The 25175-nt window shown below is 50.0% G+C and overlaps 1 protein-coding gene across 1 annotated transcript in view; it reads left to right on the forward strand.

The window, feature by feature from the left end:
• The window catches only part of PLCL2 (phospholipase C like 2), a 213500-nt gene that overhangs the window by 159534 nt on the left and 28791 nt on the right, over positions 1-25175 (forward strand). The window contains exon 5 of the mRNA NM_001192255.2: positions 19985-20094. Coding sequence (NP_001179184.2) covers positions 19985-20094 — 110 coding nt within the window. The remainder of the gene's footprint in view (positions 1-19984; positions 20095-25175) is intronic.

The following is a 25175-nucleotide window of genomic DNA, read 5'->3' on the forward strand; positions in this document are numbered from 1 at the left end:
CTATTACCTGGCCTTAAAAAAGTCATCTCTCATCTCAGAAATGAACTCGTTTAAAATCGATTTAAGGCAAAGATACGTGGGACAATTTCTCTTTTGATGTTTATTGAAGAATATGCACATTGGTCAAAAGGCCTCATCTTGTTAGCAAGATATTATTATATTAGCAAAGTAATCCTCTTACGCCTAGTCCTTTGTGAAACACAGCCACAACTAAAGCAGGTTATAATAATTACCATTTTTATCATGCTACTGCTCTCCATAAAAATCATCAAATCTAAAGTTCTGACCAAACTTCTAAGTTCCTATGCATGGTCATTGCTGACTGGCCCATTTACTTTGCCAATCTTATACGTAAAAATTATTAATTCAATCATCTGTTCATCTAATAAATATGTTTTGTGCTGTGCATAAGGTGCTTGTAAGACCTATTACATACCAAAATATTAAAAAACAAGTAAGGTTTTTGTTTTCTAGAACCTTCAAGTCAAACAGGAAGTATGAAAGTAAGCACTCAGTCAAACAGATACAGTCCTTGGCGTGTGTGACTCAGGGCCCTGGACTTGGCTGGGGCGGCCGTGGGGGACCCTGGTGTTTAAGTGGAAAGGGAGACGTTGAATGTTCAGTGATGATCATGGTGGCTGGGTTCGGAGGACCACGGCAGGCAGGCCCTGTAGGAAGGGGCAGGTACAGGGTCGTTGGTCCAGCCGGGCTCTGTCTGCTCCCCACCCGTGTTTCCACGCAGACTCCACGAGGCAGGGCTCTGCCCCCTCCCATCAGCCTGTCCTCATCTTCCTGTGGCCTCAGCTTTCCTGATTCCAGGGCTTGGGTCATGGACCCGTTTCGTTCAGCCCCTCAGTCGTGTCTGGTTCAGCTGACGAGCCTCTTCCATCACTGAGTCTTCTGCTAACGTGTCCTGTCTTCCGAACCGGGCGGTGACCTGTGCACCAGGCTTGCAGGCGGGTGACTCTCTGTTTCACCCATGACCTCTGTTCTAACATCTGTGCGCTGGAGTTGCTCAGATAGAAACTGGCTAAATGTGACTTGGCTTTTATGAAGTATTTGATTCTATTTAATGCATGTACTGCTATGAGAATTGTGGACTGTTAGCATCTGAAACTGGAGAAGGAAATGGCAACCCACTCCGGTGTTCTTGCCTGGAGAATCCCAGGGATGGCGGAGCCTGGCGGGCTGCTGTCTGTGGGGTCGCACAGAGTCGGACACAACTGAAGCAACTTAGCAGTAGCAGCAGCAGCATCTGAAACTACATTTACTGGGGGAAAAGGAGCTGGTTATTCATTTAACAATTTGAGTTATTGGCAGTCCTTTGCAACTTCATTGCTCATGACATTGATGATGTTTGGCATCGAGCAGCCTTATATTGTTCTTCTGTTTGATTTCAGTAAGGGATATATTTGCTTGTATTTAAAAAGCTGCGGAGTCTTGCCTGTTAAGGGTTTTGCTTTAGGTGGGGGTGAGAATAACCACTGTAGTGGTCTGAGCTGCTCTGGGTTGAAAGCCCTTCAGAGTCCCGTCCGATCATCATTTGCTTTCACAATTACTGCCGGCCGCCTACACGGGCCTTCTGTTATCCCAAGCGCTTATTTTAGAGCCTCGGAACCTTTGCTTCTCGTGTTTACAGTTATCGTAAGGCAGATCATTCTTAGTCATCTAAAGAGTTGCTAGTCTGTATTGGGCTCAAAAACATTTGCATAAGATTTTACTTTGGGTAAGTAATTATTCTTCTGCTTGCAGAGCTTTAATCTTGCAATGAGAAGATATAGGTCTCCAAAGTGCTGGAAGAGAGGATTGTTCTAGAAGTATTCCAGACTTTTAAACACAAATTGAACCTTCGTGTAAATAATTAAGTGAGAATAAAGACGTGCATACCCACCTCTCATCCCATGTTAAAAACTGCATCCAGTTTGGACAGGGTCAGACTCCCCGCTGGGTAACTGATGTTTGAGCTAGAAACGTGTCTGCTGATGCTGTCATTGGGAAGAGGGACTGAGGCTGGGGAGGAACCCCGGGAAGGGAAGACCTGCAGCCAGCGTTGGGACAGGGACCTGCATGCCAAGCAGTGACCGGGAGAAAGCAAGGGAGGGTGGTGGGGACAGCCAGGCGGCAACCGTTGGGGCTCCTGAAGAGCCCGCTCTTTAAGGAAGAGAGTATGGCAGCGAGGACGTTTAGAGGATTAAATGGAAAGTGAAGTAGTTCAGTCGTGTCCGACTCTTTGAGACCCCATGGACTGTAGCCTACCAGACTCCTCCGTCCATGGGATTCTCCAGGCAAGAGTACTGGAGTGGGGTGCCATTTCCTTCTCCAAAGGATCTTCCCTACCCAGCGATCAAACCTGGGTCTCCCACATTGCAAGCAGATGCTTTTACCATCTGAGCCATGAGGATTAAACAGAAATCTTAATAAGAAAACTACGTTCCTAGGAATGTGGAAGATCCAGTGAAGAGGCAAAGAGTGAGTGTGAAAGTCGTTCAGTTGTGTCCGATTCTTTGCGACTCCATCGACTGTATAGTCCCTGGAATTCTCCAGGCCAGAGTACTGGAGTGGGTAGCCTTTCCCTTCTCCAGGGGATCTTCCCAACCCAAGGACTGAACCCAGGTCTCGCGCATTGCAGGTGGATTCTTTACCAGCTGAGCCACCAGGGAAGCCCAAGAATCCTGGAGTGGGTAGCCTATCCCTTCTCCAGGGCAGGCAAAGATGACGATGCTAAAAGATGCACCTGGGCTGAAGGAATGCAGGAAGTGAGGAGGGTAGGTGTCACGTGTAGCTGTGAAGCGCTTGACCCTAGAATGTGGGGAGGAGCGCCCTTCTGAGATAATGCAGAGCTGCGCTGCGTAGATGCCTTGTGGAGGGGAGGGGTGTCTTCCCCTGAAAAGGGGGGCCACCAGCTCTGGGGAGGGCCAGGAGGAGGGGCCAGGGCGGGCAGGGTGTGGAGCATTTGCTCAGAGCCAGAGGCGCCAGCGGCAGAGGCTGACTGCATGTTTGGATCACAGGGAGGGATGTGGGCTGAGTGAGTCCTGGCTGCCACGGAGTGCAGGAAGGGTCTGAGTTGAGTAACAGCACACAGCCTCCTGGTCTAGCAAGGGCTGTTCTCCCAAGAAGTAGCCAAGTTGGGGGTGTGGGTTAGGAACAAGCCTCCATCAGGGACAGCACTGTCAGAGTTCCCTCAAGGTCTTTCTAGAAGTCTGTAAAAGCTGACGAAGCCAGACTCTTCCAGGGGAAACATCTTTTCCTCTTTCTAATATCTCGCTCTTTCTCTCCTTCAATGGCTCCAAACCTGGCAGCCTGTGTTTGAATTTTAATTTTCTGTTTAGTCAGCTGAATTGATCTGTTTCATTAAAAAAATAGGAAGATGATCTAGAAGGAAGCCCAACCTGCTCTGCTTCGGTGCACTGGATGTTTTTATCGGGAGAATTTAAATGGAAAATCATTTGTTCTCTGGAAAGAAAACAGAAATTAATGACTAACTTCCTCTCCAAGATGGTGAATTAACACATCCGTTTAATCTCTGCTCCATTCTGAGCCTCATTAAAATGACAGCAGGGTTTTGTTTTGTTTTTAACAAGGACAAAGAAAACAGGGGCAACAAAATTTTGGAAACTGAAAACCAGAGAATTGGCTCAGCTGACTCGAGAAAGCTGGGCCTGAAGCTGGCTGTGGCAGGGGGAGCCAGCCTGCAGTGTGACTTGCGTGCCTTTGGGAGTTGGGGACTAGGCGGGGATAAGAGAGGACAGCCTTGGAGAGCTGGATTCAGAAGCTATTGGATCCCAGTTGGCGGGGATGCCCCGTGTCGTGTGCATCCTGACGGTAGGGGAGGCTAAACATAGCCCAGTCCTCCTCCTTCCTCTGGGCAGGAGGCCACGCTTGCTTCCCCCAGGCATTAATAGGCAATGCCTAGGAGAAAAGTCTCAACGGTGGAAGTGCGTTGCTTAGAAATACGGGGGGACTTCCCTCCTGATCTGGTGGCTAAGAATCCACCCGCAGTGCAGGGGACTCGGGTTCAGTCCCTGGTCTGGGAAGACTCCACGTGCCCCAGGGCAGCTAAGCCCGCGGGCCACGACTGTGGGTGTGTGGCACAACTGTGAGTGTGTGTGTGCGCCCCGGAGCCTGTGAGCCATGCTCCTGAGGCCACACGCCCTAGTGCTCCAGGACATGAGAGGCCACGGCAACGAGGAGCCCACGCGCCGCCCACAGAGAGAGGTCCCCGCTTGTGCAGCTCGAGTAAAGCCCGCATCGCAACGCAGACCCAGCACAGCCAAAAATAAATAAAACTTAAAAGAAGAAACGTGGACTCAAGTACTTAAAAAGGACACACACTCAGCTAGAGGGGCTGGACGTGACTGCTTCTGGAGAGGGGGACGGGGGACTACTCTTCGCCTTTAAACTGCATGTGTGCATATGTCTCACAAGCATTAAGTCACTGCTCAGTTTTAATTGAGTTTACTAAGGCTACGAAGGAGGAAAGGAGGGCGGGAGGGGTGGAGCTGTGGCAGGAGTCCCTGACCACTGTGGTCCTGGAGCAGGCGTGGCCACCCCCCAAGCTTGGGGACCGGGGGTGAGGCAGGCGGTTGCCTCGGGGAGCCTGGTGCAGAGGTGGGGTCCGCGCCTGCTGGGCAAGAGCCCAGCTCCTTGTCTGGTGGGACAGTCAGTAACCTGCTGTCTGGGGAGGACTGTCAGGAAGGGGGCGATGGAGCCCTAAGCGAAAGAAAGCCCGGAACCCCCCACCCGTTCAGGGGGGTCCCCTGTTGGCAGGGATGCAGCCACATGGAGTACAGAGGGGTGGAAGGTGGCTCGGAAATAACAGAAGCTTTCTTTACTCTTCATTTCCGTCCCTTTAATGGACGTTTTCCTGGAATGGGTTCTACACCATTCCTGCTTCCTTAAAAGTGGCTCCCAAAAGTCATCTGAACTTTTGGTGACTCAGGGTCATCCTGAGACGTGTCTGTTATTTGCGGTGGCTGATGCAGCCATATCCCCAAGAGCCTTAAGTTCTGGGGGGAGCCCTTAAACTGCGCACTGGGGCTTCCTGCTCTGCCTGTTAGGACCCCATTCCCAGGAGTAGCATCCCATTTCCAGGGGTCCTGTTAGCATCCCATTCCTCTCCCTGTGAGGGAGCTCGATAGGTGCATCTTACCTAGAGGCAGAGTGCCCGACCGTGCGGTGTGGGGTGAACAGGCAGGACGCCCGTGAGCAGGGTGGGCCTGCTTGGAGCCCTCTGTCCATTTGCAGACTCTGGAGCTCAGTGTGCTCGTAGGAGCCGGGGTTTCCAGAGAAGTGACCTGTCACCATCCATCACTTGCTTTGCTCACATCCTTGTCTTGCCCAACACAGCACACGTAAGATCGTCTGTACAGGTCATCCTGGAAGCACTTCACAGGTGTTCTGTTAACAAGGTTCGATAAAGGAATCCCAGGAGCCTGTAAGTTCCGTGTTGGTGTACATCAGGCGGTTTCTCAGCCCTGGTCCACGGGGAGCGGGAGGCTCGTCCCTGGGGACCCGGGGACCCGGGTGCCGGGTGCTCCGTGCCGTGTGCTGCTGTGGGCGTGGGGTTAGTCACTCAGCTCCTCTGGCTCCCTTTGCTCCCTCTAAGTGACACTGTGCTTCCCTGGTGGCCCCAGGGCTTCTGAGGTGCAGCGACCTCAGATCGGTGGGTGACGCAGCTGTTGTGGAACGCCCTGAGCACGGGCGCTTAGGAGGAGGACACTGACAGGTGAGCCCGCTGCGACTCAGCCGCAGGAACTGCAGCCCATCGGCGCGCTTCCGGGGGAGCTCGTGCCTGACTCGGACGGCGCAGAGTGAGCTCTCCGAAGGTGAGGCGCGGAGTCCCTTAAGGCCTCTGAGGCCCTCAGCACCCTCCTCTCCTTGAGGAGCCACCAGATGCTCCCCAGGCACTTCAATTAACTGGTAGTCAGTGACTTCCCTGGTGGCTCAGCTGGTAAAGAATCCGCTTGCAGTGCAGGAGACCTGGGTTCGATCCCTGGCTTGGGAAGATCCCCTGGAGAAGGGATAGGCTACCCACTCCAGTGTTCTGGCCTGGAGAATTCCATGGGCTGGATATTCCATGGAGTTGCAAAGAGATCGCCTTTCCCTCCACTTCACAGTAAAACCACAGACGCCAAGAAGTCGTGAGGGCGCTGGGGGGACCAGAGCTCAGCTGGCGGTTGAGCCGGGAGGGCGGCTTGTCCGGGAGCAAGGCTGATGGAGGGGAAACCCAGGGTGACTCTGTGCCCGGGGCAGCCGGGCCCAGGTCAGCAGTGCCCGCGATGCAGACGGGTGTGGGAGCGGCAGGCCGGAGGAGACACCAATCCAGAAGCTCTAACGAAACGTCCACACACACGAAGCACCCTGATGGGTTGTGCCGCGTGGGAAGAGTTCTGTACGGCAAAGGCGAGCAGAAGCACAGCTGCACCAAAAATGAGAAACAGGAAAATGCCAGCGCTGCGTTCCCGGGAGGGCTGATGTCTCTGACACAGGAGGAACTCCTGAAGTCAGAAACCCCGAAGCTCGTGTTCTCTGCAAAGAACAGGAACACAGGTCACAGCCAGGGAAATTCAGAAGACTCTAGAATGAAAAGAGAGGATGTCCAGACACACCGTAGATGATGCAAACCTGTGGCCGGCAGACGGACAGATGGGAACAGTGTCTCAACCCGGCCTGTCAAAGCGGAAGTCAGGTAGTAGGCGATGGAAAATAAAGAAGCAGAGTAAGTACAACGCTCACGGTGTCCGTCAGTGACGAGTGTTCTGGGATCAGCGAGGCCAAAGGCACAGGGCGTGCCGGGCAGGGCTGGGGGCGGATGGCTCCTTTCAATCCGGTGTTCAGCCCAGACCTCAGGGAAGCAGTGACTTCTGTGCAGGCCTGACTGCAGGTGGCAAGCAAGCGCTTCAGGCCTCTAGAAGGGGATTATCTCAGGCAGAGGGGCCGTGAGCCGGGCTGGAGGTGGCAGGACCAGGCTGCACCGGCCAGGCTGGTGTAGGGAGGCTGGCCCTGCTCTCAGAGAGGGCGCTCCTCCTCGGTCAGGGCGGAGGCATGGCCGCACCAGACACGCGGTGGGTGGGCAGGGAAATGCAGATGCCGGAGGACCCCCCAGGAGGCTTTTTACCCACCCAGCCCGCCAGACCAGCACTGCGGTTTGACCCGGACTGGTTGGGGCGATGCTGATGCAGAATGCGCACGTGCTGGATACTCTGATGGTCATGCTCACAGGATTTATTTGTGGATCGGACGCAGGGCAGCAGAAAGGGAGGAGGGTGGGCCTGTAGGGTTCTTGGCTGGGTTTTCTTTACCAAGACAGGGAGGGCCCCAGGAGAGAGGGCTGGAGGGGGGCGATCAGAGGTTTTAGGCGTGTCAAACTTGACGAGCCTGGTCGACTTCCAAGTCTAAATGTTGGAGAGCAGTCCCGACTGGACACGATGAATTTGGAAACCATAAGCGCAAAGGTGGTCTTCCAAGCTGGGAGACCAAGCTCATCGGAGAAGGATGGTGAAAAGAGACGACAGAGCCCTGGTCCTGGGCGTGTGGGTATCGGAGAGACAGGAGAGCAAGTGTGGGGCGTCAGGGCGCAGTCAGACGGGGTGGGAGGGCGCTGAGCTTCCAGAGGACGAGGTGTTTCAGGGAGATGCTGGTGTGCGTAGCTCAGAGCCAGTCACATCAGAGACCCGAGTCCCTGCACACAGGGATGATGACTGACAGGTGGGGCACCCGGGCCGCTGAGGACTCTCCTGTGGTTACGGGTGTGATCCTGTCCACACCTATGAGAGCCACATGGCAGTAAATTTCAGAATTACAAACCACGCACACTTCGAGCCAGCAGTTCCTATTCAGTTTATGCTATGTCTTTGGTTACATATTTAGGAAAATACTTATGCATAGAGTTTCCTTTATAACATCGAGAACAACCTCAAGCTTACAACCTAAGTTCAGTAGTAGAGTTCTTGTTAAATACAACAGACGCATGTGATGAGACCTTATGCAACCATTTAAAAAAAGTCGTGTGTGTGTATATATTTACCTGTGTGTATGCACAGACACACTCCATGTATACACATATGTAAGGAAGTTGCTATATATACATAAAGGTAAAAAAACCACTTGTATCACTGTATGGGTGTGTGTGTGCACAGACATAGATTAAAAGGCAAGGCAGGCGGTGCGTGCTATTTGCTGGTGGTGGTGGTGGTGAGGTTGCTAAGTCGTGTCCGACTGTTGTGACCCCATGGGCTGTAGCCCATCAGGCTCCTCTGTCCGTGGGATTCTCCAGGCAAGTGTACTGGACTGGGTTGGTGCTGTTTGCTAAGGTGTTTCAAAGGCCCGACCGGAGACTGCAGCCCGGAGCACTGCTGAGGGCCCCACCCTCTGGACGAGGCCGCTGGAGAGGAGGTCACAGTGGTTGCCCAGGGGAGGCGACAAGGAGGCCGGGGGTGGGGACACTCCGTGTACCAGTCTATGCTTTTTAAATTATTGTGCCGTGTGACTTTTATACGGTCAAACATAAGAGGGGGAGAAGGAAAGGGAGCGGTGGGCAGGGTGGCGTCCCAAGGGGCTTGTGTGGGCCTCCGGTGCTGGTGGGGGGACTTCCCCCAGTGCCCAGACACAGGGTCCCCGGCGGGGGAGTCTCATCTTGGGGGTGTCACCGCTGGGGAGGCTGCCGTTTGCTCCTCCTCTGAGCCCCCAGCCCGCGTTTAGAGGGCGGCATGGGGAGGGGCCCCATGGAGGGTTAGTGATGCCTGGACCACCTCACCTGCACCACCGCCCCTGGAGCCCTGGCTGCCGCGACCGCTCACAGAATCACGAAGTCCGGTGTCTCCGCACCTCCACGGGGCCTGTGGCGCCTGCACCCAGGAGGTGCCCCTCTTCAGACCCCAGCGCTGGGGGCACCCGGCTTCAGACCCGGGGCTGGGGGCGCAGGGCGTGGGTTACAAAGCCCGTGCATCTGAGCAGGTTCTGCCTGTGAATCAGGTGGAAAAAATGATCCCTCTCTTGTTCCCAGGGTACTTTGATGGTGTGCGCTGAGACCACGTGGTGCCTTTAAACCGTGATAAAGTGAGGTCCCTGACAGACTTGTGTTCCGTGGAATTCCACCTTCCAGAAAGTAGCTCACTGAACCTCATTTGGAAAATTAAAAACGTTAAAATGATCAATACATATCTCCCTTTGTCACCGTTTGAAACATCCCTACTTCTGGCTTCTGTTTCCAGCAGACACAAAAAATATTTCTGCACAGGACATGTGTGTGATAAAAGAGCTTTCTAGGACAGCAAAGTAAAGTTTCAGGTGGAAAAGGAATCTTTCAGTGTATACATTTGAGATCGATTTGTCTCTTGTATTTTTTTAAAAATTATAGCTGCTTCTGAAAATTTTGAACCATGAGCTACATGGTATATTTTAGATTCAGATCATTTATATAGGTATAGACGTTCTATCCAGAATGTTTGAGAGGTCATCCACTTCATATTTGGCATGAATAAATGCCATTTATTTTCTGCAAAGAGGAAATGCTGCCATGCTTCTGCCTGAGGCTCCCCTTCCTTCAAATCAAAGCCTGTTCTTATCTCAGGGTTGTATGTAAAATGTATTCTACGTTTTTTATTTTTATGACTGCTTGGTTTTCATCTAGGTTTATCTGTGATGGGAAGCAGGAAACTTGATGGGAGTAGAAATTTCTCTCCATTATATGCAGTTGCACTCATGTTTTCAGCTAGCGTAATTATGTATCATCTTAGAAGGTTTACACTTCTTTATTAACTTTTTGAAAACGTGATCATCTATCAGCATTGCATTTCATCTCTTGTCTTTAAGCTTTAAGCCCCTCAAAAACAAAGTATTTAAATTACAGTGTTTTGAAAGAATAATTGGAAAATTATGTGAAACTAATACCTCCATCTATAAAAAATCTGAGCTGTTTAAATTTTTGAGAGATGATGTGGAAAGAAGCAATATATTTCTAAAATATAGTTTTTTACATAAAAATCGATCTATTTTTGCACGGCCATTCCCATTTTTAAAATTTAACGTTGTAGCTACAATTGGAAAGGTCCGCCGGGGGCCCCGGGAGTGGCCTCCCGTTTTATGCACGTGGCCTGTGCGCTCCATTCCCTCAGAGCAGAATGAACTAGATTCTTTAGGATCACTGCCTTTCCATCTGCTTTCTGGCTTCTGTTTGATGCTTCCCGGGTGCCTCAGGGTAAAGAATCTGCCTGCACTGCGGGAGACACAGGTTCGAGCCTTGACTGGGGAAGATCCCCTGGAGAAGGGGATGACAACCCGCTCCAGTACTCTTGCCTGGAGAGTCCCGTGGGCAGAGGCACCTGGCGGGCTGCAGCCCGTGCGATCTCAGGAGTCGGACGCGACGGAGCGACGAAACCGCTACCACTGCTGCTGTTTGATGGCCTGTTCTCAGGCTCGTTACCACAGAGGGACACGAGCAGGTTCTCTTCTTGATTAACATCCCTGAAGAAAAATAACCCGTGGCTTTCTTCTGGGAACACAAACTTGGGGTCATGGAGTCAGGAACCTAACCGGGGCGTCTCTGGTGCGGAACAGCTGGGGCTCAGACAGTCCTCTTGACAGAAGGGCAGTCGCAGAGGGCGCCGCCGGGTCTGTGCCGGGGATGCGGCCGTTTGCTGCCTTTTGGACTTTCACCCATGTTTCAGTCCACGTTCCCAAGCACACCGTTGGATTTTTGTAACATGCTCACGGCCGTCAGACTTCCATGCTTTTGAACACACTGTATATTTTGACTGTTACATGATGTAGCACGTTGAAATTGATCACATCATGTTTTTCAGAAGACTGTTTATGTAGTTAGTATTGGTGTTCACATGAAGTGTGCTCAGACTCAACAGAGATTTCCATTTCTTTGACCAGAATTAGTGGTTATCTCTTGTCTTACCTGCATGGCAACGTTGACATAGAAGCAGGGAATCCTGATTCCTTCGCCAGCCTTGTTGAATGGTTGTCCCAAATGAGACCTTCTTCCTTTGAAGAAAACATGGGCAAGAGGAACATGCTTCATCTGAGGCCCTCACAGTGCCATTTCGTTCAGATCAGACTAGGAAATGGGGCAATGACGAAGAGAACAGATACGGTTACTTTGTTAAACAACCAAGCCAGGCAAACAACTTCCCGTGGCTCTAAAACGTGCAAATTTATGATGCAGATGTGTGGGCATCGTATTTGGAAGATACTTGCTGGGAAATAGAACTTACTCCTGAAAGAAAAACAGCACCTCTTCCTCCTGCCTCAGTGTTGCTGGCCTGGTTTCTGCTGTGAGACCTGCAGACCTGGTCCACAGCGGGAAGCCCGCCTGCCTCTGCTTCTCCCCGAGGCCACCAGGCCGTGAGAGCTAAGAGCGGCCTTCTTTCTGTAAGAATATGAGATGGCTTTAAATATGCTTAGGAACTTTGAAATACTGATTTTGCTGATGGTCGTCACAAAGAAATCTTGAATGAAATTCTGCCTATCTTCAGAAGAAGGGAGGCTTTTCTTAACTAGGACTCACGGATGACACACACGTGTTTTGGCGTCGGGAGGCGCCCTGTGTCAGCCCCTCCTGTCACAGGCCGGGGAGCAGAGCTTGCACAGAAGCTGTCTTGTTCTGCGTCTCCCACGGCACCAAGGGGAGCTGCAGCGTATGGTCCTCTACCAGCTAAGGAGAAGCCGGTTTGGGTGGTTTTCCTGCCTCTCTTCTTATCTGTCTTAGACCCGTGAAGGCTCCACTTAGCAGCGTTATTACGAGGCTGCCTGCCTGCGAGAGCTGCATCTGGGCACCACGCCTCTGTAGACTCCCTTCCCAGATGCAGGGCCTGTCACCCAGAATACCAGCAGCCTAGGCGGACGAAAGACACGCAGATAGCTGGTAAACCTGGGCCGTGTAGAAACCCACATATGTCCTCTGTGTTCAGTACAAAGGGCTGCGTGCCTGCACGTGGAGAGAATGGTGAGTGAGTAAGAAGGCGGGGTGCAGAACCTCCCTCCCTCAGCTGGCCCAAGGACCGGCACGTGGGACTTGTTCCTGAAGAAGTAAGGGGGGCCCAGGCGTCCTGAAACCCAGCTAGCACCCCGAAGCCACAGCTGAGTGGCCTGGCTGCTCCCAGGCCTTGTCTGTGGGGACAGACACCCACAGTCGCCTGTCTTTAATCAGAGTTCAGCATGCTTGTTACTCCACCGAGGACATGGTCAGAACTCCCTTTCTGCCTTGTTATGTATAACTGCTGACGATTTCACAACCAGAATGAGGGCAGTCAGCTACCAGAGGTGCCGTTCACTCTCATTTTCTGTCCAGTCACTAGTGAAAACTCAGAACGCACGTCCTCAAGTTTTCAGAAATTTAAACTTTTCTGGCTGATTATTTTTTAAATATTGAAAGATTAAGCCATCTTTACATTGCCAGTTGCTTGTAATTTATTTTGTAAAGTCTCACATTGTAATAATGTACTCCTCAAAAGCCTACTAAATTTCCCTTACATACTATATTTCCTCATGCAAAAATCCTAATTTGCAGCTGCACCTACTGAGTTTATTCTGGCATTGATTTAAAAAGGCAGAAGTTATGTCTTCTCATGTCATTATTTTCATGCTGCTGCCCTCTTTACTGCACTACTGCCTCTAGACTCAGCCATTGTATTCCAAAGCAGAGTCACAAGGATTTCTGCATAAAAGGATTGTCAGATAATACAGGCACTAGTTCCCTTACCCGGGCTTGCTTCCTGTGCTTCCAGAAGTCTGCAGCTTTTTACAGCGGTCAGCATGTTTAAGTAATGGGTCTTAGTGGGACTTAACACAACCCATGGTCAAATGACCTGTATATGGTGTGTGGTCAGTAAGTGTTACTGCCTGCCCAATTAGTGTTAATGCTTCAAGCATCAAAAATTATTTTCATTATCCAAATTGATGAGCCCTTTTGTATCTTAGTATTATGAATATTGACTACCGAAATACGGAACTATTATGAAAAGTCCAGTCGTTAAAGAAATCCTAGATAAGAGTTCAGTTTTACCTCTTCACATAAATACTCCTGATTGTTTCATAAAAAGAAACTAGAAAACATTTTAAAAATCTGGTTCAATATAAAATAATTTGGAAATAAATAATTACATAAGTTGGGCCAGTCATTTTAAAAAAACAGGATCTTGACCATCTTGTGTGTCTGGCACTGGAGCTCCCAGGCCTTTGGGTGGAGGCTTGGTCTTGGTTCCCAAATGGAGGTCTCTGCCTGTTAATGTTCCATGGGGTCAGGAGTTCCCTGGTGGTCCAGAGTCCTGGACTTGGGTCTCCCACCTCGGGGGTTTCAGCACCAGGACTTCACAGGCCACACAGAAGACGTAACCCCAAGATTAAAGGTGAAAGAGCATCTAACAGCCAAGAACACCCGAAGAGATTCACACACTTACAAAGGGAAAGGAAAAGAGGAAAAATGAATAACAGCAGGAGTCAAGAAAGAAGAAAGCGATCAAGCCAATAATCAAACCCTTAAGGGAAAATGGATACTAAAAACTAGACTCCCAAAAATGCAGAATGAAAGACAAAACATCAGAAACAGAATTTAAAGCGTGGAAAAAATTGCAGTGCAACTAAGCAGTAAAATGAGGAAAATGAAGTGAATTTATTTTAAAATAAGGTGCTTTTTTTTTAAAAGCAGGAAAGGTTATACAAATTAAAGGAGTAATAAACAACAACATCATAACACCATGGGGAAAAGGGGGGGGGGAAATATACATAGAATATATATGAGGAGAAGGTCCCTGTGACTCCCCCACTTTCCTGCTCCACTCAGTCTGCCTCCTCGGAAAGTCCTCCAGTATTTTCAGGAAGGTCTCTGAGTCTGCTGTGGGCACTGTGGGGTCAGCTCAAACTCAGAGCCTGCCTTGCTTCAGCTTGTACTTATTCCCAAAGTCCACAATCTGATGCTCAGTTCAGTTCAGTTGCTTAGTCGTGTCTGACTCTTTGCGACCCCGTGAACTGCAGCACGCCAGGCCTCCGTGTCCATTACCAACACCCAGAGTCCACCCAAACCCATGTCCATCGGTGATGGCATCCAACCATCTCATCCTCTGTCGTCCCCTTCTCCTCCCGCCTTCAATCTTTCCCAGCATCAGGGTCTTTTCCAGTGAGTCAGCTCTTCGCATCAGGTGGCCAAAGTATTGGAGCTTCAGCTTCAACATCAGTCCTTCCAATGAACACCCAGGACTGATCTCCTTTAGGATGGACTGGTTGGATCTCCTTGCAGTCCAAAGGACTCTCAAGAGTCTTCTCGAACACCACAGTTCAAAAGCATCAATTCTTCTATGCTCAGCTTTCTTTATAGTCCAACTCTCACATCCATGCATGAGTACTGGAAAAACCATAGCCTTCAGTAGACGGACCTTTGTTGGCAAAGTAATGTCTCTGCTTTTTAAGATGCTGTCTAGGTTGGTCATAACTTTCCTTCCAAGGAGTAAGCGTCTTTTAATTTCATGGCTGCAGTCACCACCTGCAGTGATTTTGGAGCCCAGAAAAATAAAGTCAGCCACTGTTTCCACCCTTTCGCCATCTACTTGCCATGAAGTGATGGGACCGGGTGCCATGACCTTAGTTTTCTGAATGTTGAGCTTTACGCCAACTTTTCCCTCTCCTCTTTCACTTTCATCAAGAGGCTCTTTAGTTCTTTTCCACTTTCTGCCGTAAGGGTGGTGCTGTCTGCATATCTGGGGCTCACAGTCTGATGCTAGTTCTAGGGAATTGACCTGCTGCCCCTGCGGCTGCACGGCGACTCCCCCTCTTCCCTTTGTGCGCACAGCCTCCTGCTGTTCGGCTTTGGCCCTGGGCCTGGTCCTGCTTACAGGTCTCTATTCTCGGCCGAGACACGGGGTGAAAGGAGCCAGTTGTTGGGGTTCAGTCGCCCTGGGGCGTGTGGGGAGTGCCTGCTGTGCCTGGAACTTGGGGGAAGTCACCAGGCGGCCGTGCGCCTTCCCAGAGGAGTTGGCCCTGTGTTGGGGGCCCCTTGGCAGGGCCAAGCCGCTTGGTCTCCCAGGTAGACGCGCCTTTTGCCTTCGAGCACCCGCCATTTCTCTGCCCTCTGGGGTTCCGAAGCTCCCCGTGACACCGCCTGTGTGGGGTTTCCCAGTGTGGAAACGTGTCCTCCTTCACGACTCCCTGCCCGGGCGCCGGCCGCTGTCCTGGAAGTGCTGTCTCCCTTTCTGCCTCTGCCTTTTGCCCTCGCCCATTCTGAGAATGCTGATTGGCCTTTCTGAAAGTATGGGGTCTTCCTGCCAGCATCCCTGAGCTGTCCTGTAGGAGCTGCCCCACACGCAGAGGGTGAGCTTTTGATGTGATCTCCCTGTCTTGAAAGTCTCCTCCGAATTCTTCTTCACCGTTTACTCAGGAAAGTTCCAGAGCCTCTCTCCAAGTGTCCCATGCAGTGTGTGCAAAGTGCTTGGTGAGTGGTCTTTTGTTTCCCTCGGTCTTGCCTCTGGCCTGGACTCCACGTCACCGGAGAGCAGTGAGCAGTACAGTCATGCTGTGTAAGTCAAGGTGAGAACCCTTCAAATCCGAAGTCAACCTGTGCTGCGTGTTAGCGGCCTGGCAGAATGTTCACCAAAGTTAGTCTGTGAGTTAATAATGTGAAAATTCTTTTAAAGAAACAGATACGTTGTGTAGCAGACCAAGGAATGAAATGCCAGCCAATGGAACGGATGGTCTTGGCTACTTTCTAAAATGTAGGCTTTCCTATTTTTAACATAATTTTCCACTTTTCAGCTCATCACTTTTTGTGCCCACTTTTAAAGAACTTCACTATTAAATAACACATGCACACACTTACACACAAATACACTCACACATAGTCACACACACACATGCTCAGTCACACATACACACTCATACACACACACACACACTTGCACACACAGACTCACACACACCCTAACCCGAACTTTTTGCCTCCATTTGAAGAAGGGGAAGATAAGGGTGAAATGTCTTATGTCACTTTTAAAATGTTTTGCTTTTAATTGGAAGACAATTGCCTTACAATATCGTGTTGGTTTCTGCCGCACATCAGCATGAATCGGCCCTAGGCGTACACAGGCGCCCTGTCTCCTGAAGCTCCCGCCCAGGTTTTCATGGCGCACCAGGTCTGAGCTCCCAGCATCCACAGTGATTCCCGCTGGCTGTCTGCTTCCCGTATGATAACGGCTGTGCTTCTTGCTGCTCTGTTCTTCCCGCGCCCTGCTCCCCCGCTGTGTCTGCAGGTCTCTGTCTCTGGTCTGTCTCTCTGTTGCTGCCCTGCAAATAGGGCCATCAGCGCCCTTTTTCTAGGTTGCGTATATACGCGTTTTTTCTCTTTCTGACTGACTTCACTTGTATAACAGGCTTTAGGTTCGTTCCTCTCACCAGAATGACTCAAACGTGTTCCTTTTTATGGCTGGGTAATAGTCCACCGCGTACGTGTACCACGCTTGTTTATCCAGTCACCTGTCGACCGACATCTAGGTTGCTTCCATGTTCTAGCTATTGTAAATAGAGCTGCAGGGAACACCGGGGTAGATGTGTGTTTTTCAGTTATGGTTTTTTCAGGGAATATGCCAAGCAGTAGGATTGCTGGGTCGTATGGTAGTTTTATTCTTAGTGTTTTTTAAGGACTCCCCACACTGTTCTCCATCGTGGCTGTACTTTAACAGACGTGTAGAATATAAGCTTCTTAGGCAGCTGTACTTGTTTTCTTATGTTTCCACATTTCATCTTTATCAGCATCACTTTTTAATCATCCGCACTGTTATTCTTCCTGAGTCCTCAGTCCTTCCCAAGGCAGCCTCTGACTCTCGTTCTTCTGACCTTTCTGAAGGCTGCCTCCTTGCATCTGGGCTGGATGCTTGTCTGAGCTCAGCCTTGTCTTCCCGAGTCCTCGGTCCTTCCCAAGGCAGCCTCTGGCTCTCGTTCTTCTGACCTTTCTGAAGGCTGCCTCCTTGCGTCTGGGCTGGATGCTTGTCTGAGCTCAGCTGCCTCCTTGCGTCTGGGCTGGATGCTTGTCTGAGCTCAGCCTTGTTAACAGAGCCTCACCGCTCCACCCGCTCTCCTGTCTCGTCTCTTTTCTGTGTTCCATCTGGACGTCCACCTTCCAAGTCTCAGTGGTGCTTCTGAGACTACCCGAAATATGGATATTAAAGATTAATATCCTGAAGTCCAGATGATGCCGAAATATTAAAACTAAAGAACCACTGGGGTCTTATTGTCAGGGCCTCATCTGGCCACCTTCTAGGAGGTGCATCCGAGTCATCAAGGCATGTGCCAGGGAGCCTCTCAGACCTACCAGGGAGAAGTGTGTGTGTGTGTATGTGTGTGTGTGTGTGTGTGTGTTGCTTTAGCAGAAATCCTGGATTTTAGAACATAATTGCCACCTAGTCATGGTTATTATTTGTCTTTTTTTTTCAGTGTATTAAAGCAAGCACATCCAGGGAAGGTAGGAAGCAGATATGGGGGATGCGGCCCTCTATGTGCCAGGCTCCCAGCAGTGGGCTTGGGGGGAGGTTAGTGACCAAGCTGGGGCGTTGTCCAAAGAGAGGCCGAATGCAGGAGAAGGGTCAGTGTGGGAGTTTCCTAGACAATGCAATGACTTCTACTAATTACTGTTCCTTTTTTAAACCAGTGAGCTTCTTAAGCTTTATTAGCATGACAGGAATTAGGGCCCTGGCTCCTATTAGGAGAGAGAAAGTGGAGAAGAAGCAAGACTAGATTGGCAGGTCACTATATTTATCCTGTATGTCAGCCCTTGTTCACTGTTTAAAGACACTAAGGAATAAAGCTCCTGTCAGTCACTGTGTGAAGAACTGCTTTGAAGCGATGATGCATAGAAAGGGAGTGAGAAATTGGGGTGCCCAACTGAACAGGAAAAATGTACAGAAGAGCACGGGAAATGTCTTGTAAAATGACAGCTGCTCCAGCATTGGTTGTAACAGCGAAAGATTGGAGACCACGTCCATCCGTGAGGGCTGGTTAAACCAGAGGCGGCTCATCTCCACAGTGTGTGTGGGGGGCTCTGTAGGTGTCAGAAAAGGGTGAGAAGGGCTTGATACGTGGGCAGTGAGCCATCCCCACCATGGCTGCATGGACAGCCACAGAGCACTGTGCATGCTGCACTGCTTTTGTGCAAAACACGGGGGATTGTAGATATATGGACACCTCTGCTTAGATCTTCAAGGAGAAAGAGGACAATAAAAGATAAACTAAAAACGCATAAAAATGTACAGGGGGAGGGAGGGATTAGGGTAGAGGAATCCAGGAAGAAAGTAAGATTTACCTGAATGCACCTTGATAAGCAGTTGTACTTAGGAATCATAAAAAAAAAAAAAAATTTTATCCAAAGAAGCAAAAACATTTCCCACCCCCACATACACAATGGGATAAAAAGGAAACAAATGAACGTAATTGTACTTTTTCTGACATAACCTGTAAAGAAAATTACCTTGACTGACCTTAGAACACTGTGCTTTTATTACATTCTCAATGAGATGTACTCTAAGGACAAAAAAAAAAAAAAAAAGCAGAGTTTAAATTGTATTTAGCAGTCTTAATATTAGTTATGTCGATGTGGTTAATTAAGATTATTTGCCAAAGAAATGTCTAAGATTTAAGGGAAAAAACAGTGAAAACATTGTATCTGTAAATTTGAATTAGAAGTACAAGCAAGATCTTATTCTTCCCTTAAAAAAATAGCCCTGTACCTAAGATCTGTTCACTAAGGAGCCTGGAAAACAGTGGAAACCCAGTAACAGTGAGCACTCCTAGCCCCCAGATTGTGGTCTTTGAGCACCATTCTCCGCTGTAAGAATCCAGAGGTCCTTGGAGAAATGCCTGGCTCCAGGCCCAGGTGAGCAGTGTACCTGCTAACTCTTGAATGTCTTATGCCAGAAGCCAGGGATGTGTCAAAGGCTAATCAGTGACCTCAGAAGGACTTAGAAACCCACCTGCAGGGTTCCCATTGGCCAGCGATGGGATACTGACTGCAAGTGAATATGTAAAGAAAACCCCCCGAGTTTTAATGATATTAAATCAGGAAGAGGACGTCCCACCACTCCCGCGTTCACACTGCTTTGAATGGCGGTGAGGAATGTGCACTGATTATGTGAATTATACAGAGTTATGGTGCCCTCTCCCCTCTGCTGCAGGCGGGGTCTGGGACCTCAGGTCATCTCACTGGGACAGGAAACAGTGCTTTGTACTTTTTTTCATCCCAAACTGCCAACATTGAGACCTTGGTTCAGTTCACTCAGTCGTGTCCGACTCTTTGTGACCCCATGGACTGTAGCACACCAGGCCTCCCTGTCCATCACCAACTCCCGGAGTTTACCCAAACACATGTCCATTGAGTCGGTGATGCCATCCAACCATCTCACCCTCTGTCGTCCCCTTCTCCTGCCCCCAGTTCCTCCTAGCCTCAGAGTCTTTGCCAATGAGTCAGCTCTTCGCATCAGGTGGCCAAAGTATTGGAGCTTCAGCATCAGTCCTTCCAATGAACATTCAGGACTGATTTCCTTTAGGATGGACTGGTTGGATCTCCTTGCAGTCCAAGGGACTCTCAAGAGTCTTCTCCAACACCACAGTTCAAAAGCATCATTGAGACCTCGGTGGAGCTAAAATCAGCCTCCGAGATTCCAAAGCCTGGCCCTGGTCCAGGGTCCCTCCCTCTCCCTCAGCCTCAGTCTCTGAACCTGGCTGAGTCTCTTCAGCGCCCCCACCTCTAGAGGAAGAATGCGGATGGTCATCTGTGCCCTGGGCAGCCTCCCAGTCCACAGGCATGCACTCAGAGACGCCGTCTGCCTCGCTGGGGTTGTGAATTGGCATTGCTTCCCCCGCTGGAACTTTCTTATTTCGTCCTCTGTGAAATCTCAGTGGAGACTGGAATCTTTCTAGCTATACCTAGAAAGGTAAACATTGCTGGCCCATTACCACCGATTGGGTGGGGAAGTAACATCCTTTGTCGTTCTGCTTCTTTCAGCCATGGAGTTCCACGAGCACCTGCAGAGCATTGGCACCAAGGAGGGCCTGAAGGAGCGCAAGCTGCAGAAGGCCGTGGAGAGCTTCACCTGGAACATCACCATCCTAAAGGTACTTCCGAGCCGTTTCGGGCGTCCTGAGTTTGCAGCCCTTTCCGCGTGCTGCTTCCCACTCCTTTGTATCCTGTTTCCTGCGCTGTGCGTCACCAGCCCATCAAGGCTGCAGTGTCGTCACGGAAGTCCAGTGAGGACTCTGCTTTCGGGAGAGTCTGCGGCACGGTTGCTGTGCAGGCGGCTCATGGGGAGAAAAGGGGTTGAGTGGCTGGCACGTTGTGGGGCCTGCCAGGAAGGGAAAGGGCCTTGCGTTTCACCCTTGAAACACTGCAGACTTCATAGCTGCCAGTCGCTGCACTGGAAACAGCACTGATTACAGAGAAACGACTGGGAATTGGAAGATTCTAGTTCCTCAAATTTCATTCAACACTTGAATGTATAATCACAGCCGTAATATTAATGTGATCCCAGAAAAAAAAAAAGGAAAGAATCGTGGGGGGCGTACTCGAAAGAAGTATGTGAAGGGAATTGCCGTTTGAAAGACATTTCCCTCCCTAACTGTTTTATCTGCTTCCTTCCTCCTTCCCTCCATCTCTCTTTTTCAGCATGACCACTTAAAAATTAACTGTTATTATTTTTATCATGAAAGTAATATATTTTCATTATAGAAAATGTCAAACTAGCGTAACCATAGGTAAACATAGCCTCACCATCCAGGGTCTTTTGCTGTACATTCCCTCAGCCTTTTTCTCTGTGGCATATATAATATGTTGTTGCTCAGTCGTGTCCAACTTTTGCAGCCCCATGGACTGTAGCCCACCAGGCTCCTCTGTCCCTGGGATTTTCCAGGCAAGAAGGCTGGAGTGGGTTGCCATTCCCTTCTCCAGGGGATCTTCCCAACCCAGGGATCAAACCTGCATTTCCTGCATTGGCAAGCGGATTCTTTACCATTGAATCACCTGGGAAACCCTGCATATCATAAGACACGATTTTAAAAATATTATTATGTATGTGCCTTGGGGCTTCTCTGGTGGCTCAGATGGTATAGAATCTGCCTGCCATGCAGGAAATCGGGTTTTGAGCCCTGGGTCGGGAAGGTCCCCTGGAAGAAGGCATGGCAACCCACTCCAGTATTCTTGCCTGGAGAATCGCCATGGACAGAGGAGCCCGGTGGGCTATAGTCCACGGGGTCTCACAGAGTGGAACACGACTGAGCGGCTAAGCAGCAGCATGTGCCTTGGAACATTTTTGTGTTTTTATCTCAATGATCTTTTCTTCATCTCAGTGTTTGGGACCTTGAATAATAATAACACAGAAATATGATTTGTCTGGACCTTGGACAACTCAGTGTAAAATTACTCTCTGGTTCACCCTCCCAGCTTTCTTCTCTGTTGAATTCAAAGCTTTAAAGACATTATCACAGCTGCCTCTTTTAATTTTCCTGTTCCCCCTCAAGTTAAAGGATCCACCCTGCAGCAGACAGTTTTCTTATTTCATTTAATGAGAAGTCACCCTTCCCAAGCTAGCCAACTTGCACTTTAACGCCCCTACTCATTTGTATAATTAAAGTCATTTTCTGAACTTCTTCAAATACTTCCCTTCCTACACATGTACTTTTTAAAAGCTCTAGATCTTCTGCTTAGTATTTAACTCTGATCACTTGTAGTTCAGTAAACGGCAGATAGTAAACTGTACTGTGGAGAGGCGTTTGGCTTTACAAGTTGCTGGTAGGCTCTGAACTTCCTGCAAACCTCAGGGGAAAATGGCGCCATAGTGTGTAGCCCTGATAGGAACAAAGGCTCATTTGGCTTTTTTTTTATAAGATCCCAGGGATCCTTAGGCGCATTACCGTTTGGGAAGCACTGGGCTGAGGACCCCTGGAAAGGGAAGCCCGTTGCACACAGTCCTGAAAAACAGCAGGCGCAAAGTAATGGCTCCTATTCTAGAAATGGGAAGTTGAACCGAGCGGCTGCACTGAGGAAACCATTTTCTTAGGAATTATGTCCAGGAGAAAGAACTAACTTTCTCAGACTTGTCAGACTTCTGTTCATATGGAAACGAATGCACAGGCCAGGGTTATGGTTTTGGAAGTCTCCAGGGTAGGACTTGCTCGCGGCGGTGCTTGCGCACGGCAGAACCGGCCTGGAGTGCGGAAGGGCTGCAGAGATCTGCCTGTCTGTTCTGTTCGGCGGGAGGGCCTCGTTCGTGGCCGCGTATTCCACGGGTGCAGACGCAGTCCAGTGCTCGCGGAGCTTTAGACGTGGGCCTGCGCTGAGCTCCCAGCCTTCTCCTGCAGGAGGGTGTGGGTCTCTCGCGTCCCTCTTCTCACCTGCTCTTTGCATGGGGCTGGTCCTCCGGGGCTGTGCGTGGTGGGCAGCGGGCGCCCTCGTGGGGGCACAGAGGCTTGGGGAGGCCTCCAGACTTCCCCTTCGGACGTGCCGAGCAGCCCTGGAGTCGCCCGGGCGCCTAACGCGCGGTCTCCCGCGCCGCACCGCAGGCCTCCGGGGCCAGCGCCTCGGGGCGGCCTCAGGATCCTGGCCGACAGGGTCCTCGGGCCTCGGGGGCTCCCGAGAAACCGAGCGCCGAGCAGAGGCCGCAGCTGCCTTCCGAATCCGCGCGCGCACCTGAGCCGCGCGGCAGGCAGGGCGGCCGGTGGTCGCGAGATGCAGGGCTCGCAGCGTGGGCATGGCGGATGAGACCCCTGGCCAGAAACGGCTTTCATCCGAGGGTATCCAGCCCAGGTTTCATGAGTCTCTGCTGGCTTCGTTTAGTTTTTTCGGTTTTAAGGATTACTTTAAAATGCAGACATGGATGAAGGAGAAATGTCTATCTGATCCCACACCCAGAAGGACCCACTGTTAACATCTTGGCGTACTTTCTTTTAAAGGTTTATGTATGTATGTGTTTTGGGTGCGCTGAGCCTTCATTGCCTGCCCTGAGCGTTCTCTAGGCGCAACCAGGGCGGGCTGCTCTCTGGATCCGGCGCGTGGGCTCCTCCCCGCAGCGCGGGTTCTCTGTTGCGGAGCACAGGCTCAGCAGTTGTGGCTTAGTTACCCCGCGGCGGGGCGGGTCTTCCCGGACCAGGGATCGATCCTGTGGCCCCCGCATTGGCAGGTGGAGTCTTAACCACTGGACCACAGGGAAGTCCAACATCTTGTCATACTTACTTCATTTTTTTTCCTTTGAATAAAAATCATTTGTTTTTGTGAACATGTCATTATAAAGAACATTTTTAATGTGTAAAAGATAAGTTTTTAAATGACCTCAGATCCTCCATCTGAGAAATAATTGCTTTTAAACGTGTGACCTTATTCCAGGAACTGTTTTATATGCATACGGATGGGTGAATAGAGATATATTTTATTTTCTGAGTCATACTTTTTCCCCGTTTTTCACATCTTTGATATTTTTGTATGTCATGTAATTCATGGAATCTTTGCATTGTAGCCTAGTTAAATTGGAGTGATTTTCTTCCTCGTGAAAATTGCTCAGTCGTGTCCGACTCTTGGTGACCCCATGGACTATACAGTCCGTGGGATTCTCCAGGCCCAGCTTTCTCAGAGTTTGTCTCTGTCCTGTCCTAGGGTTTCCGCTGATAACTGGGGAGAGGGTGTCATTCATTCCCACTGACTTCTGATTGCCTCTTTAATTCAGAAACCAGCCCTCAAGGCCTCACACTCATTAGATAGTCAGCACCACTCTCTTTTTTGATGAGCTTTATTGAGGTATAACTTATGTAAAATAAAATTCACCAGTTTTAACCGTGCAATTCAGTGAATTTTGACAAATGTGTATAGTCATGCAGCCTGCCACAGTGATGACTGTCATCCCCGGGAGTCCCCTTCTGCCCCTTTGCAGGAAACTCCCCTGCCGGCCACCTGCTGGTCTAATTTCTGTCTCTGTGGTTTCCCCTGCTCCAGAATGTCACATACATGGAGGCGTGTACTAGTAATCTTGGTGCCTGGCCTCTTGCATTCAGCAGAACACTTCTGAGAGTCATCCAAGCTGATGTTTCAGTAAGCTGTTCCTTTTTCCTAATAAATAGTGTTCTGTCCTCTGGGTGTGCCACACTGTGTCCATTCACTGGTGGGGGACATTTGGGTTACTTCTAGTTTTCACATATTATGTATACAGCTGCAGTGAACATCCACATGCAAGTCTTTGGGTGAACATACAGTTTCCGTTTTCTGTGAGTGGAATTGCTCACTTGGTAACTGTGGGTGTGTCAGATTTTGTAGGAAATTGCCATGTGCTTTATGAACCGTTCCATAGAGAATCCCCCCAGCAGTGTTACGGGAGTTGCAGTCATCCCACACCTTTGTCCACACTCGATACCGTCAATTTGGTGAGCCAGTGAGTGTATATATATAGTTTGAGCATCTTTTTGTTGAGTCTTTACTTTTTTTAGATTTTTAAAGAGGTCATGATGGGTCTTAGTGTGGCTTTGTTTTTTCTGCTTAGACTTCTTCAAGAGTTTTCTATCTGTGGGTTTATAGTTTTCATCAAATTTGGCAACATTTCAGCCACTGTTTCTTTAAATCTGTTTCCGTTTTGCCCTTTGCCGCCTCCTCCGGTGACTCGTGTATGCGGATGTGCTGTTTGATGTTGTCCCACAAGTCACAGTGACTGCTCATTTGACTGAGGCCTCGCAGCTGCGTTTCTTTTTCTATAGTTTCTAGAGTTGCGTCTTCAAGCAATATTGCTGTATCCTCCACAGCACCTCATCTGCCGCCGACCCTGTCCAGTGCGGTCTTTATCTCACTTTCCCGCTTCTGCCGTCGACCCTGTCCAGTGGGGTCTTGATTCCACTTTCCCGCTCTCCCTTCTGTGCTCGTGGCGTCCTCTCCCTCCTTGGACATGTGTATTTCCAGTTGCTGCTGTGTCCCTCCCTCCTTCTCTGTTACCCTTGACGGCACCTCGCCTCCCTGAGCTCGGGAGCAGACTGCTGGGCTCGATTGGGAAGCTCCCCTTGCATTGACCTTGCGTCTGGACCTGTTCTCCCAGGGCTCCCTGTCTTGCACTTTCTAAAAATCATTGCTTTATATGTTGTGTCTGGTTTTCTAGTTTTGTGTCAGCCCCATCCCTAACTGGACTGTGTCACCTCCTGCTTCCCTTCCCCTCTTCTCCTTCATCAGACAG

Source organism: Bos taurus, chromosome 1, assembly GCF_002263795.3.
Source record: "Bos taurus isolate L1 Dominette 01449 registration number 42190680 breed Hereford chromosome 1, ARS-UCD2.0, whole genome shotgun sequence".
NCBI classification, from domain to species: Eukaryota; Metazoa; Chordata; class Mammalia; order Artiodactyla; family Bovidae; genus Bos; species Bos taurus.